Source organism: Microtus oregoni, unplaced genomic scaffold (genome assembly GCF_018167655.1).
Source record: "Microtus oregoni isolate MIOR12 unplaced genomic scaffold, Mior012 000014F_ref0000157, whole genome shotgun sequence".
Taxonomy (NCBI): domain Eukaryota; kingdom Metazoa; phylum Chordata; class Mammalia; order Rodentia; family Cricetidae; genus Microtus; species Microtus oregoni.
Window position 1 is genome coordinate 11,480,229 of NW_024543073.1, and position 17,735 is coordinate 11,497,963.

The following is a 17,735-nucleotide window of genomic DNA, read 5'->3' on the forward strand; positions in this document are numbered from 1 at the left end:
AAGAGTTTTTGAGAAGTTTACTAATCAGAAATGAGACATTACCTGATGAAAAGTAAACATGTGTTCTCTAAAACAAACACATCTTACAATCCTTATCTCATTAACTCAATTACTATACATAGAAGCAACTGATGTGACAGACTCAAATCTTTACTCGTTTTTAATATAGTGTATAAATCACACACAGTAAACATAGTTTTCCCATCTATAAAATCTATTACGAAGTCATAATAAATTTTACCAATGCAGTGTGAAATATCTCAGAAAGTGTACTATATATCAGTTATATAACTGCATATTGTCTATAGGTTACTAGATTATGCAAATATATTTATATATTATACTGTGCTATTCTGTATTCTCTGTATTTATAGCCATTATATTGTCTTTCCTATTCTGCTAGAATTTATGGATAATTTGAAAACAGAAATAGATAATATGCAATGACAACTGTGGAAAACTGTGCTCCAAATAAAATACCCAGCTGTGGTTAACACGCATATAACTGAAGGCATACGCTAAAAATTCACTAGAAAAATATGGATCTGGGCATTGATAAGCTCACAATCACCATAAAGTTAAAGGGATGAAAAACGTCATCACTGTAGGAGTTATGGTTCATTCTATAATTGTTCTAAATCTTCCCAGAAATCATTAGAAACTACCTTCCAAAATAGGAATCATTTCAAGACTACTGTTCCCTAGTCTCACATGAGTGTGCTTTGTGCTCACCTTAGCATGTTACACTCAGGTCATCTTTCCCTTCATCTGCCTTCTGGAACACAATGTGCTAACCTGACTGGACTCAAGCTTCAATGGCTCAATTGACTTCCAAAGTAGTATTTAGAAAAGCTACAGATGTTAGGGAAACAAGATAAAAACCAGTGTAAATTGAGTATGATAATTGTGTGAACACAATTTTTTAGATACAAGTGCAAGAGGTGGGAGAGATTTTAAAAAATCTATTAGAGATCGAAAATTCTAATTAGCTGACCAGTGGTGGCACACGTCTTTAATCGCAGCACTTGGGAGGCAGAGGCGGCTCTGTAGTTTGAGGCCGGCCTGATCTACAGGGCGAATTTCAGGACAGGCTCCAAAGTTACACAGAGAAACCCTGTCTCGAAAAACCAAAAAGAATCCTAATTAGAAATATATAGTAGGACATAAGAAGAACATAAGAATTCCATATAGTATATGTATCTATTGAAACCAGTATTTCACTGAAAAAAAAAAGAACAAAAAAGGGCTCCTGACAAAATATAAGAAATTATGGCTGTAAATGCTAATGCCTCACAAAATGTCTGATTTTATTTTATTTCTGCTACAGAAGTCAGCACAAGCATTATACAAAAGGATTCGAAAAGCAGAAAATGCAGTTTTGTAATGACTACTTGTCTTGTTTCTATCAACCTGGAAGGAATGAGATTTCTAGATTAAGTGAGAAGAACATCAAATAAAACTTTAAGTTAATTTGTATATCAAAGAAAAAGAAAAAGTTACATTCATAAATCCCATAAATGTAATAATAATAAATAGTAATAATATAAATTATCTACCATAGAAGCTTATGGATAGAGTTCAAACACAATTACCAAAATAAAAATTAAAATGTAGACTGGCTCCCTGCGAAGAGGAAAATGAGATTCACTGAAAGGGATGCTGTAAAGCAGCTCTGCTCTCATTTGATCACTGAGCACATGTTCTGACCGTGATTAATGCTTCAGTGCCTTTCTTTTAGAAAAAAAAACAATTTAAGAAAAGAAACTAGATCCTTTCAGAACTAAGACTTTTCAAAGAAACAGGAAAAATTAAACTTTTACATGTGGCTCTACATACCCAGATAATCACACACAATCTTGACAGTACTGCCAAGGTCTACCAAGAATAACAGTGTATTTGTCACCCAAGAGATGTGTTTTAATTGTCTCTTGTGGCTTCATGCCCAAGAGGAGTAAATGGTAAGTACAATGAGTATGTGGTCTAATAACACTATGATAAAACTTAATTCCTTGTATTGTCATCATTTTCTGGGGATTTAGACTATCTGAACCACAATAAGAACCAAGCCTTTAGATTTGGGTTTTAAACCTAAATAATTTTTGGCACACAGATTGACAATTTAGAATCTTGTTATTTTATTCAACATATTCCTATATTGGAGACCTAAATATTTGTGAAATTTAAAAAGAACTTCTTAATTATCTCTAATGCGGCATTGTGACTTCTTTTAGGCAAACATGAAGATAAAATCACAATGCTTACAATTTTTTTCCACAGCTATTTCCTTTTTTCTCATTATTTGGGCTTATTCACCTTGTTCCTTCTGGGTTGTTGTGTCGGAAAGTGGGCAGTGAGTGGGTAAAGCTACATGAGATGACTCAGTTCTAGCTAGAATGAATTAACGTAAAGGCAGGAAGCCAGTGAAAAATGCCCTTTAGCACACTTATAAGAGTGCCAGGAAAAGGCAGGGGAGAAGTCTCTTAAAACTAAAGTATTTTAAAAGACAAAGTAAAATTGGCATCATGAGCTGAAGATTTAAAAAATAAATACGTGAGAAGCTACCAGAATTCTGTTTGCTTCCTTAACAAAAAAGTGTGAAATATGTTGAAATAAATACTATATAAACAATATAAACAATATCAGAAAAATCAGCATCAAGACATTATGTAAATTAATAATGCTCCAAAGGCAAACTAAGTTCATCATGACTCCACTTGAACATGTGTCGTAAGAGAACACTTATAAATGACTGAACATAAGAATAAAGACCTCTTACCCCGTATTTGCATTGGCGGGATGTTGCTCCATACTGGAAACGACATTGCTCATCGGCATCGTACACCTGACCTGGGGCCACAGCTGGATAAAGAAAGTCACGCTTGGGAGGCTCATTATCAAGGCAAGTACCACGGCCTGAACTGTTCAACATAAAGGATCAAGGATTAGGTATTCTGTAGACTTTTTTAGTCACAATTATGAAATGTGTTGAGATCTTTGTTTTAATAATTAGATGCATGAAAACAACACATTGTAATAATAATCATATAGAAAAAAAAAGTAGCTTTACAGATCCTACTGAATGAGAGCTCCAAATCCTTTTTCTCCAGCACCAAAACACAATGGGAGCATCTCCAACAACATTCTGAAACTGTTCTGTTGGCCTTTAAAATACTGCTTTAAACTAGTTCTGAAGGAATCAAAACAGAATTTCATATTACGCTAAGTATCTTGTTTGTTTTCATTGAAAATATAGCCACATCTGGTAGTAGAATTAAAAACACAAATTGTGGAAAATTAAATAAAAATAATTAGCTGTAATCTTAAAGACTTAATTTATAGCCTTAGATGGAACAAAAGATGCTCTGGTAAGACAGTGCAGCAGTCAGTGGGCTGAACGGCAGCTGGGGCTCAGGTCCAAAGGTCTCGCTCACACACACTAGAAATGTTTAGTCTGTCAAAAATTTCATATTTCATTTAAGGTCATCAGAACTAGGAAAAAGGAATGTTCTCCTTTCTACAAAATTTCTATTTTACAAAGTACGCCTTCACTAAAACATAATATTTTAATTCAGTGGAACAAATAACATAAAGGTTGCCAAACACTAGACAGCATACCTTAAAGAGCTTTAGACTCTGCTAAATATAATTGTTCATTTTATTTATTCAGTGTGCATAAAATAGGACAGATGCTTTTTTACTTTCATTTCACATGTGAGTTAGAATTTTTAAAGAATTCCTATGCCAACACTTAAAAATTTTTTCCAACATTCCTATCCATTGTGCCAGCACTTTTGCTTTTTCCCCAAATCTTTTCCATCCACTTTGCCAAAGGAAAATAACTTCACAAGTTGAAGTTCCTCAACTGTTATTTAGGACAGCACAAATTTTCATTTACAAACAGGGAAGAAAGAATCATATAAAACAATGAGTTTTAAATTCACCTGCAAGTATTTTATTTCTTAAAATGTAAAAGTTAACTTGTTACATAAAATGTATATCTACACAGCAGAAAATTAGCATCTTTAAAACTGAACTGTACTATTCTTAAGGTGGCCCAGACCAAAAGGATACAACACTGCCTTCTGTGCCTTATGCTCCTCTTTGCTAATTTTTAACAACAACGATGCAGCGATAATACTGCACCGACATAGATGGGTTTGGACATTTCAATCATCACTGCTCAAGGCTTGCACTACCCAACACTTGCTTCCTTATTGTTGTAAGTTAGGTACTGTCATGTACCTCAGCAAGCACATTTATTGTTAGATAAATTTTAAAATCAATATTTTTGATATCATGATGTGTAAACTTTAGTCAAGTAAGATCCTAATAGTAATTTCAAAAATATATTAAATTAATGACAAAGGGATAATATTTTATAGTACAATAGAAAAATGACTATTTTGATATTATAGAATATTTATGGATGACAATTAGAGGATTAACTTCTAAATTTTAATTCCAAATATAAGTTCCATCTTCATTTAAAATAAACCATACATATATTTATGGAAGGGATTGAGTATATAATAAAAATAAGTAAATAATAATGTAAATCAAAAGAAAAATAAAATTATATACTGAAGAATTTACATATAAGACCTTGTAGGTTATAAATATTTATTAGTAGCACATAATTACCTAACTGGAAACAGTACAGAACCCATTACAAATATTACACACAGTGACTTTCAGAAATACAGAAACTCAAACTATCAATTTAATTAATTAATTAAAACATCAGAAGAACTATGTAACCCATAGAAGGGAATTTAAAGATAGATACACAAAAGAAGTAATTGTTCCTCAAGGTAAAACTGACTTAGTTTAGGAAGAAGAAAAATGAATTATTTCATTTAATGTTCTTATTTTGAGATATAGTGACCTTCTAAATGATGACTCATATTTAAAAAAAAAAACTTTGATCAGATAAGCACTGAAAGGGCCTTCAGAGCCGGTAGTGTCAGGCATGGTTGGGACCTATGGCCAAAACTCTTGAGAGAGTTGGTCCCCAGAGTATCTTTTGTATTAGTAAATAGCTAATTAAATAGCTAGACAACACCAGTTCTCCTCATCCAGTACACTTTACAGAAGATTAAAATACCCTATGAAATAAGATACAAAAGAAAGCACATGTGTGTTTTAAAAGTGAGCCTGTAGTTAGGAACCCCATTATCAGCAAAGGCCTTCAGAAATGTGATGGTTGTAAATGTCCCTCAGCAAGGCTTACCAGTCAAGTGACCTCAGGTATAGGAAGTATCTGTGCGACTGATTAAACTCTTTCTCCATCCCTTACATCCCCACTATGTGTACAGATAGCACTGTACACAATCACCCCGGCAACACGTCAAAGCTTTGATGAATGTATTTGAGGAATGGGACCATATTCATCGTTTAATTCTTAACTAGCATTGTCTTAACATTGTAAATGTTCAGTTGCATATGTTAGTAAAATCTGTCTGTCACTTTCCAGGTGTCTTTCCTGCTACTTTCAATTATTTAAAATTTATAGAGCATCATTATATTCTTATTCTTACTAGTTTTCTGTTTGTTGTTTGCTTTGAAACAGGGTTTTTCCGTGTAACCACCTTGGTTCTCCTGGAACTCATTCTGTAAACCAAGCTGACCTTGAACTCATAGAGATCCACCAGTCTCTGCTTCCCAAGTGCTGGGATTAAAGGTGTATGCCACCATCAACCAGCTGAGCACATTCTTAAGAAAAACAGTAATTTAAGACATTTTCATAGTTCTAGGCTATCAACTACCATTCTGAAATAGTACAGATATAGACATAGAAGACAAAGAACCACAGATCTATGGGATGTGAATTTAACCTGAAGAGGTTCTCTCTCTCTCCTCTGTTTTCTGTCCCTCATGTGTGTTTAACCAAAGAGTTTCTGAGACGTCAATTCTAGTAAATTTTTTCCTATGAGTAACTGCTCTTCTGATTTTTAAATGTTCATGAGGTAATGTCTGATTTTTGATTTTACACTAGTAACTTCTCTCTCTAACCCCTCCCCCGTGGTATATGCATTTGTGAAAATGTGTGTATGGATGCACTCACCCCTACAGTTGTGTGGAAGCCAGAAGTTAGTTTCAGAATGTCTTATTTAATTATCTCCATCTCATTTTTGAGACAGTCTCTTACTGAACCAGGACCTGTTTTAGTTAGACTGGTTGACCAGTAAACCCCAGGATTCAGCTAGCCACACACTTCCACATACATACTCTGGGCCTACAGATATATTCCACTGTACCTGACCTTTGGCATGGATTCTGATAGCCAAATTAAGTAGTCATGCTTATATATCAAACACTGGATCCAGTAAGACAATGGTTCTAAACTTTACTAATGATACAACCCTTTAATACAGTTCCTCATGTCATAGAGAAACCCCAATTATAAAATTAGGTTCAATCCTACTACATAACTATAATTTTGTTACTGTTATTGATTATGATGAAAATATCTGATATGTAGAATATCTGTAATTAACTCCTATGAAAGGGTTGTTCAACCCCGAAGGGGTTGCCTCCCCTAGGTTGAAAAACACTACACTAAGCCATCTACCAAACCCTATATTAATAATTTTTAATATTATTTGTAAGTTATCATACAAATTAATGGTTTTCATTGTAGTTTCTTCTTACATCATCATAATTTGCTTTTACTCACTTTTTCTACTAAAATCCTTCACCCCCATTCTCTCTTGCTGATCTCCTATATTCCTCCCCAAAATAGAATTTGGAACAATAATTTCTTTATTTTTATTCTGTCTGCTTGACTGTGACAAAGTCTCTTTATGTAGATCAAGGTAGCCTTGATTGTCCTGTCTTAGTCATCTGAGTGTTGGGCTTATAGGAATGTGCTACCATTCCAGCTCTCTGTTCTCCTCTCAATAGTTTCACTTCTTCATACACATATGCTTATTTTAAAACTCCTGCTTAAAACAAGTTAAAATATTCAATTTAAGATTGGGTCACATAATTCTTATGTTCATATATCTGGTATTTCTAATTTCTTTTTATAAAAAAATGTTACATAGTCTTACCATAATGTTTTTATAACAAAACAAAAGCTATGGAAAGTTCTAGTTTAATATTTAATATAGAATTTAGTTAACTGAGAAGCAGTAACCCTTACTATGCCACGCCTAGTGTAATCCATGATAGTATCAAAATAACAAAAGAAGTAATAAATCCATAGACATTTTCTGGAATTTTCTCATTAGCAGCATTTATTAAGATAAATCATTTATGCCTTGAGTGCCACATGAAAATTTTTTCATAAAGAAAACTTAACCTTTACTTATTAATAAACTAAATATACAGAACTATTAGTCTTCATCTATAAGAGGCTATAACTTTTAATATATTTGTCCAATGTAAAACTAGATGCATAAAATTAAGTCTACAATTACTTTTTCAGCAGTTCATATTTCCCAACAAAAATATCAACCCTAATTAATGTGTTATAAATATAGATAATTATTAAATTCACAATCTGCACTTTTATTTAACCTTCCAAGACAAGGTAAAATACATATCAGTTTAAAAATACATATCCGTGTTGATTATGAAAATTCATAGTAAATCAAAATATATTTATATTTCCAAAACTCTTTGCATTGTAATGGGAAAGTCATTTTATGTACCCCACTTCTAATTTAGTGAATCTTTATTCACAGATTCCCAAAGTCAACGTTGAAAACAAAAACATGAGCCAAATTTCAGTCTCCTACTAAAATTTATAGATCTTTATAAAATATGTCCTCCTGGCTTTGTTTTCAGAACACATGAGGATGTATTACTAACTGAGATTTAAAATTTATTCTTACCAAAACAGATTATTAAGATGGAGCTTTAGTCTAGTCAGTGGCCCAATCTGAAAGGACATCTACCTAAGTTGTACACACCTTATAATGCCTTAACAAAGGAAGTGTAATTTAAGGCCAGCTGTTTTTTTCACAAAGGTATGCTGATATGTATGAATTAAGTATGAACTAGGTTGATATCATTTACATCAAGTCAAATGTCTTCTATCTACTATCTTCTCATGAGTAGCTTTATTATTTTTTTATGAAACTAACCATGTTTGAGCCAAACATAACAATATAATGACATAATCAGGTAAGGACAAAGTGATCTAAAATTGAATCTCTTTTTCCTGTCACTCATTCTATGATATGACTGTACGACTTGAGTCTTCAAATATACAAATCTTGTGCTGTTAATGGCTGACTCAATACCCACACCACACAAAATGACAACTTATCAAAGAAACTCATGTTTAGAGCAAGAGTTTCAAAGTGTGTCACATATACTGACTGACACACTGTTCTGCCAGGTTGTTTTGGATACTACAATTTTGGGGAGGGTGAGGAGAGACTGCACCTAAGAAGATGTTTTCCATTTAATAAAGTGAAGTTAAGCTTCAAAAGCAATTTCAAGATAGCAAATATGAGTGCTTTGGCCATCTTATCCATCATACATTACTTCTCTCAACCCTCTTCCTAGGTCCCCTCCAGTCGTAACAATGCCACTCAATGCATTTATTCAGCTTCCACCCATGTGTGAAATGAATTCTGCATATAACTTGAAATGGCATGCAGTTGTGCTATAGCTCCTGGAGAGTTCGAGCATTTTGACAAACTTTAAATAGGGTAAAAGATGACTCACAAGGCCCCGTATCTTTTAGAAATAATATGAAATTGCTCTGAACTACTTCTAAGTGATCAGGAATGAATGGAAAAGCTATCTGCTTTTCACTGCCTGGTAAACTAGCCCATAGTCAATGAGTTAAGCCTTCATACCAGGTTCATCTTTTATATTTTCTAAATAAGTAAATAAGTGAGTCCCGCAGGCAGATAGGAAAGACACTACCTGCAAAGCCGTCTTCGGAAAACATCAGAAGCTGGCATAACACGTCCATTTTAACGGAAATGGGTTCTTTATTATTTAATCAGGACGGCTTCTGGGCGATTCATGTACCACTTATTGAATCACCGAGTTTAAGAAATCTGAAAAAAAATATTGGGAGTTGGTAAACACCATCTCCTGATTGATCAATAGCACCTAGTGTTGCAGAATGACAGGAGAGACTGTATTCTAGTGGCTTTTATGGCCATGTCTTTGGTTTTCTTTTTCCAGTTAAACAGTGAATAATGGATCTCTATAAATCAGAAAGCTCATTGATAAGTCACAGATCATCCTTGTTCTATACAGTCTCTAAGTAGAGGACGGTATGCAACTGCTGATTGAGTAGCAGTTCTTTAGAAATTACTTCTTGCAAGGTTTCTTTTTCTTGAAAAGAAAAGCAAAAAAAAAAAAAGAAGAAAAGCTAAAATGAAGTGCTATGACCGTTTTTGAGCCAACTACAAATTATAGATGTAAACTCAAACCTTGATCAAAATTCCTCTGGATTTAATTATAAATATAAATACAAATATAGACATATCACTCATAGCTGTTAAAGCAACTAAGCCAATTGCATAGAAAATGGGACAAATAAATCTTTTATATTAGTATTTTATCTTTGTGATCCAGTGAACTGATCTTTTTAATGAAGCTAATGTTTAAAATCTTTTGTGGCTTGAACAAATTATAATAAGATTTAGTTAGTTAGTTTAGTTAGTTAGAGGAGATCTAAGTTTTCTCCCAAACCTTTTTTTTTTTTAATTAAACACTTAACATTTATCCATTTACTAGTGGTTTTAACTACAGGCATTTCCATGAGGATACACAAAAGAACACTTTTTATAAAATATAGGATAAATAAGCCCATTAGAATCCGATCAACACTTATTTTGCTTACATATAAAAAATAGAGTAAAGCAATGAAGAGTAAGTAATGTCTTCAGATTAAATACTTTCATGAATTCAATGGACTGCTATAATGCAAGAAATACTAGCTCGAGACCCCTCCCCAAACCAGTGGTCAGTTCATTGTATTTTAGCAGCAATCTATATAGTCCCTTTACAGTGTTTTAACAGCCATGATACAGCTCCAACTACACAAGACCTGGCAGGAGCTCAAAAGTAGTCTGTCCATCTATGCTTCTGTATGTTTTTAGTACATAAAAGAACACACACAATTTATTCTATGTCTAAGGCACAGGAAAATTAGGCTGTGGTCCTTGTGTTTAGTATACAGGGCTGGTACTTGCTAATGAGCTGCATAACCAATGGACAGAAATAGAATATAGAGGAGAAAAATTGTACTTTTAAAACTCAAGAGAAGGACTGCCATTGAAATTACACAAAAATACTGAGCATGTTACACAATTTGTAATTATGATGATAGAGAGTAAGATTTTATTCTGAAAACAAAAGTCAAGACAAGAGAAATTTCAGATCTGGTCAAGTTCCCACAAAGAGGAGAATGTCAATACTGTTTAAAATTTATGTAAATGAGTTCAACAGAAACCACCTTTAAATGGTATTTTCAGTGCTCACTATTAAAAATTACCAAATATATCAAACAAATTATTGTCTTTTTAAAGTACTTCAACCAATCTGACAGTAGACAAGTATAATATTATAATGGCTTCTTACTAAGATTAAACATTTTTAGTTAAAAAATAAATTAAAAAAATTTAGTTCACAGGGCTGGAGAGATGGCTCAGCGGTTAAGAGCATTGCGTGCTCTTCCAAAGGACCTGAGTTTGATTCCCAGCAACCACATGGTGGCTCACAACCATCTGTAATGAGGTCTGGTGTCCTCTTCTAGCAGGCATATATGCAAACAGAATATTGTATCCATAATAAATAAATAAATATTTTTTAAAAAATTTAGTTCACAATATGGTTATTCAGAACAACTTTTTGAAATGAATTCCCAATGAATGATTGTACCAATAAATTTTTTAAATTTTATTTTCAACATTCATCTTATGATTATTACGTCAAAATTTGTGCTGGGTAATTTTAACTTTTCTTTCTACATAATTATAAGTTTTTAAACTCTATGACCTGGCTACTAATAGTAAAGGAAAATTTTAAGGCATAACTTTATCCTATATAAACTATCTGAATTTAAAACTTTTATAATACAATTATATTAATATGAAGTATAATATAAGCTGCTTTCTAAAAGCAATGTCCATTTTGCATTTAATCTCATCCCCCAAGTGAAAATGTAGCAAGCACCAAACAGCTAAAGTAATAGTACAGCAATAAAGTATTACAACCTTAATGTTACTTAAAATATGAATGTTTATGCTTTTAATGAATATCAATTAATTTATATATTATAGCATTGAACATTATGATATACAAATTACCTAATGATATAAGCATTATGATTTAAACTCATTTAAAAACTCATAACCTTTTAAGATTAAAAAGATAAACTAATATGCCTGGGCCACACGGGAAACAACTCTCAAGTCTCCTGAGTCCTAAAGTCCAATATGAGTGTCTATATGAGTGACATGAGAAAAAAAAATCTCTTTTTCTAAACACAGTTATACTTTTGGTCACTCATATTTATAAATGTGCAGAATCAGAGTCTTAGGATTTACATCAGTAACCATAATGAAGCTTCCCCAAGTGCTGAAAAGATGGATACTAAATCCTTCCTCAAAATGTTCTCTCCTGATGTTTAGTTTGGTTGTTGCTTTTATTTGTTGCTATTAGATGCTTTGACACTCCTAAAGAATTCAGTTCTCTCACCCAAATCAAGAAATACTGAATTATTGAATTAAAGTTTGGTTTATTCTCTACTAAATTATACGAATGTAAATTCTTTCTGAAATGCTTCCCATTTACTGAAAAATTCTAATCACTCATTACATCAATCACACTTATATTTTCATGCCACTTCTAGTTTATTCACTGTTTGTGTAAGACCTGGAAAATGAGCCACATGATTTATTAAAGCATGTGGGAGAGGCCTGAATGTAAGTGGGCCCAATAAAATTACTCATACAAAATTTGAAGCACTGTGCATTAGGCTTCCAGCAATGAGTTACTTCTAGAGCAATTTATCATTACTCTCCAGAGATTACTTACTCTAGAAAGCTGGTGATATAGTCGCGGCTGCAGGCAGACCAGGAAAAGGGGTTGGTATTTGCAGTAATATGAGCTGCCATGAGTTTTGCTGCTTCATGACCTTTCGTCCCACAAGAATTTCCAATTCCATCATGGTTCATACCAAAACTGTTTTAATGAGGAAGAAACAGAAAAGACATAAACGAATGAAATAAGAAAAAATAAAACAACTAGCTTGCCTCAATCCTTTACTTCCTTATTGGATCATTTATTAGTTACATCAGGCTTTGATCAAGATAGACCTTACTCTAAAGTAAGGTAGGATTAATGTTCGAGAGACAAAGGATAATTCAATGATACAATATATGTCTAAATCTCTTTGCATTTATCATGTTTTCACATGTTGTCAATATCGCATGACGCAATCACTCCTTGAGCAGAAAAGTGAATGTTAATCCACACTTCACAGATGAGAAAACTAAAATTTAGCAAGATAAATGATCACTAAAAATCATATTATTTTTTACAACAGTATACATTTACATGTGTTAGTGATGTTCATTCTACTGTCTTCAATACAAAAGGGAATTACAGAAAATGACAATGTTTCATTGAGGTATAGGTGACAACCAGTCACAGAAGCCCCTTTTCTTTTGAGCATTGATAAAGAAGAATGCAATACATAACTTACATCCCTGTGTATTTTAAACACCTTCTGAGAACCCTTACATATTTAAGGATTATAGCTTTTCAGTGCATGGCCTCCATTTTTCAAAGCTTTCCTCTCGTTGCCATTTCTTTTTCTGTCCTAAAGTCTTAGTGAACTCAAAATAAAGTTTAATAAAAAAAACCTGATGATATGATCACTACATAAGAATACTTTTTTAAGATAAGAGCCAGATGATTAGGTTTAATATTGATTCAAAAATATTTATATTTCCAGTATTACAGTCTAATAAATGTACCATGGTAGAAAATTTACCTTAAGCACAAAACAGGTAGGAAGAGTTGCTTAAGGGACAGCTAGCTAGTCTGAACAAATAAATACAGGTGATTAACAAATGTAAATATCAACATGTGTATTCTTGACAGTGGAGACACATGATTTTCATCTTAGACGTGAGATAAGATGATATGTTTAGAAAGAAGATGGAATGACTGTCAAAAGTACATCATGAATAAGATAAAGGAAAGTATGTTCTATGCATGCATATGGAATTAGAAGGGAGGGGTCAGCAATTAATGTGCAGGAAGTAACATAATCAAAAAGAAAAATATAGGACAGTATCCAGAGTCCTAAAATGAAGCAAATAACCTTCCTCAAACACTAACATTTAGCATTCTAATATGACAACACATTGGAGACAACCTCCTTGAATGATCTTCTAGGAATATGAAGGCAGAGTTCAAGCTGAATTAGACACAACTGGATCAACACAATCTACTAGAAATAGTTTACATGTGAAATTCAAGAAAATGTAATATTCCTTCTGTGTAAAGCTGATAAAGCTATATTAACCCTACTATGCCTCTTTTCACATGTGATGGAATTAAAAAGTGACTTTCTCTTAGCTGAAATCTTATACCTACCCATGTCATCTGGGTAGGCACAGGTAGCTTTAAGGAAGCCAATATTGAGAGCCTCAATTGCCCTATGTACTCTTTTTTATAAATAAAATGCAAGTTTCTAATTTTAATGTCATATTTCCCTCATCTTACAAAAGAAGGACATATCTTCTATACAGTCATAATACAATACTACTTTGCATTGGCGTATGTGAGCATGAGTGTCAAGAAAACAGACAAAGGGGACATTTGGTGTCGAAATTAGAAGAGAATTTGCTTAATGTAACCCTGACACCCAGGTCAGTACTTAAACCTCTTTCAAAGTAGAGATTCCACTTGTCTGAAAATGTGTTACTATCTGCATAGGTAATCCAGCTTTCATTAAAACCAGTAGGGACCACCACAAGAAAACCAGAGACATAAAAACTCTAGGTCCTTGGCCTGTTACCTGCAAACAGATTAGGAACAACCTAGAATGTTTACATTCTAGGAGCTGCTTCAGAGTAAACCAAGCCAGAACCTCTGTGGTTTAAGAGAGCTACATAAGTGACAACACAAGGGATGGGGGACATTTAGAAAGCCCTCTGCTTTTACTTGCTCTTCATTAACCTGGATATCACTAACTTCGGACGTCACACAGCAGAACAATATACTATTATTAGTTTCTGCCTAGTTTTGAAAATGCATTTGAATATGGATTATAACTGTTTCCTGGGTCACTTTGCAGAAACATGACATCTATTTTTGCTTAACAAATGTTGCCTTTTGTTTTATTTTGTTTCTTGAGACAGGCTTTCTCTCTAGTTGACCTCACACAAACCCTCCCACTTCTATCTTCCAAAAGATGGGATTACAAGTGTAGCTGTTCATATTTTAACACATGTACACTATCTACTGACAACTCTCTCTCCTACCTTCCTTCCACTCTCTATCCTCCCAACAGAAATCTCTATCAAGTTCACATCTGTTCATACATCTTTGCCTAGTCATTGAAACTTATGCTCTTTGATGGATAACTGAAATAGGATTGTAGACTTGTCACCTCGGTGTCACACCATGGCTGCTCATTTTGTTGCCTCCACCTTTGTGGCACACTATTCATCTCTTCATACGAACATGGTAAATATTTAATAAAAGATTTGTCACACACACAAAAAAGAATGAAAAGAAAAAAGAAAGAAAGATTTGTTCAAGTCAATAACAGAAGGCTAACTGCTTTGCCTATCCACTCATTGGAATGATTGTCTTCTATGATACCTTTCAACTTTTTAGGAACTCAAGTACTTAAAGTCCCTCATGCTTAGGGTTAGGACATTCATGTAAGATGATAATGCCAGATATTATAAATCAGTAGTTTCTAAATCATGTTAATGACTCCCTAGCCCAACAAGTACAAGGTCATGATGTTTGCACACAGAAGAGCATATTTGGAAACTGTCCATGCAATTACAAAACTTTTCATTTACTGAAGAAATTAATAAAAGCTGTCTGGTTATGCCTGGTCAGTCCTGGCTATTTTGGCTTAAGTTGGTTGGCTCAAAATGAGGTCTTAATCAAAAAACCTTGTCTGTCTTGTTCATATGACTTAGTCTCATTTCTTTCATTTCTATGCCAGAAGAAGTCAACATCATTATCACCATTATATTCCATGTTCTAGGACAAAAACTTACAGCTATCCACAGAACTCCCAAATGAGCAATTTTTAAATGAATATTTACTTAAGTTCTATTATAATTTTATTCATGGTTAGTGAATGTGTGCATGACGTGTGTGTATAAATAGGCCATTGCACATGCATGTTCAAAAGGTGAGAAGAAGACAACATTGTGAAGCTGGTTTTCTCCTTGAACCTCTACCAGGGTTCCAGGCTTGCACAAGCTCCTTTACTGTCAAACCATTCAGTAGCCTTTACCTAAATAAATATGATAAACTTAGCTAGCAAAAATCTTGTAATATAAACTGAATATAATGTGCTTAATTAGTTATCAAAGATTGCTTTAATCACACCCCTATTGATGATTCAGGAGAAAATGTTGAAAACCACACAAACTCAGGTTCTCTTTTGCACAGCAACCACACCAATCCACAAGCAACATAATGTGCAATTATTTTATTCATTACATTATTTTATGTATTGGGAGATACACATGGAGGTCAGAAGACAATGTGCGGGAATTTGTTCTCTCCTGGTTCCCTGTCGGTCCCCAGAATCAAACCTATCAGGCTTGGCAGTACAGTCCTTTAACCACTGAATTGTCTCATAGCCCCCCCCCCCCAGCAGGCAAGAGTTTAAGAACTACAACTGGCCCTTGAGAGATGAGGAAAAGAAATTATTCAGTCTCACTCTATCATGTGCCCCAATTAAGAAATATTATCACTTCTTTGTGACACAGCTCTTTCAAAATGACTTGGCTCTAGTCATTCCCACTTACTAAACCTCAGCCAAAGTGCGATATCTTATATTACAGGAGAAGTTTTCACTTAGTGCATAGGGGGTCATTCAGGAGTTGTGCAAATTAAAAGTTACTACATACACCATCAAGATTTTATTTGTTTGTTTGTTTGAGACAGTGTTTCTCTGTGTTGCCCTTCTGTCCTGGAATTCTCACTGTAGATCTGGTTGGCCTCAAAGACACAGAGATCTGCCTGCCTCTGCCTCCTGAATGCTGGGATTAAAGGCGTGCTCCACCACTGCCCAGCACACCATCTAATTTTTAAAAAGTAAAAAGACCTTGAATTTATCTATTATAAGACTACAGTATTTAAAGCAATATGTCATGGGCAAAGGGAAATTTTAAAAATGACAGTACAAGTCCCAAAACAGAGCTGGAAAGATGGTTTAGTGAATAAAAGTAATTGCTAGACAAGCACGGCAACCTGAGTTCAAACACTTAGAACTAACTCATGTAAAAAGTCAGGTATGGCTATGCACCTATAACCTTGGAATCTGAATAGCAGATGCATGCACTAGCATGCACTGTACATATACACATGTTTACACATGCATACACATAAACACAATACACACAGAGAAAGAGAAAAGGATTATACTAAAACACAGAGCAAAACATTTTTAATGGGAGCATCTAATAGGAACTTAAATAGAGAACAATTGTTCTACAACTGAGAAATCGATTTTCCTCTTAGATAAATACAGAAGATGGCAAAATTGACTTTGTAGACTAATTTATGTTTAAATACTTGAAGCCAATTTTTGGGTCACCTCATGACCATGAAACAAAAGAACCTATAAGCAATTGTAAGACCTGTTACTGTTTTCAGGAATGGCCCTCATAACCTTATTAACTTTATTTTACAAACTAAATTAATAGTATATGATAATATTTTCAGAACTAGCAATTAAGTGTTTTAAATTCTCAATAGAAATTTACATTTATTGAAGAAGTTCCAAATGAAATTAGTGTTATAAAAACGTTCGATAGAGATCGAGACAGTGACCCACACAGGAGCACTGGACTGAGCTCCCAAGGTCCCAAGGAGGAGCAGAAGGAGGGAGAACATGAGCAAAGAATTCGGGACCACGAGGCGTGCATCCACCCACTGAGACAGAGGAGCTGATCTACGGGGAGCTCACCAAGGCCAGCTGGACTGTGACCGAAAAAGCATGGGATAAAACCGGACTCTCTGAACATGGCGAACAATGAGGGCTGATGAGACACCAAGGACAATGGCAGGGGGTTTTGATCCTACTTAATGTGCTGGCTTTGTGGGAGCCTGGCCAGTTTGGATGTTCACCTTCCTAGATATGGACGGAGAGGACCTAGGACTTAACACAGGGCAGGGAACCCGGACTGCTCTGTGGACTGGAGAGGGAGGGGGAGAGGAGTGGGGGGGAGGGGGAGAGGAATAGGGGGAGGGGGTGAAGGGTGGGAGGATGGGGAGAAGGGTGGGAGGAGGGGAAGGGAAATGGGAGGCTGGGAGGAGGTGGAAACTTGTTTTTTGTTTATGTTTTTTTTCTTCTTTTCGCAATAAAAAAAAAGATTGATAATATTAACCTCAAAAAAAAAACGTTCTATAGGTTCTAATTCTATTTTATATTTAAATTTTCAAATTGTATATTCTTATTTTTATTTATAAACACATGCCATGAGTCATACACCTAGCTAAACAATTTTGTTATCCATTTTGACTTCTGAATGAGAGTGGCTTAAAGGAAT

The 17,735-nt window shown here is 34.2% G+C and overlaps 1 protein-coding gene across 1 annotated transcript in view; it reads right to left on the reverse strand.

Moving 5' to 3' along the window:
* The window catches only part of Adamts6 (ADAM metallopeptidase with thrombospondin type 1 motif 6), a 214,240-nt gene that overhangs the window by 126,577 nt on the left and 69,928 nt on the right, over window positions 1–17,735 (reverse strand). Inside the window, exons 9-10 of the mRNA XM_041663714.1 lie at window positions 12,013–12,159; window positions 2,777–2,918 (exon numbers count right to left, since the gene is read on the reverse strand). Coding sequence (XP_041519648.1) covers window positions 2,777–2,918; window positions 12,013–12,159 — 289 coding nt within the window. The remainder of the gene's footprint in view (window positions 1–2,776; window positions 2,919–12,012; window positions 12,160–17,735) is intronic.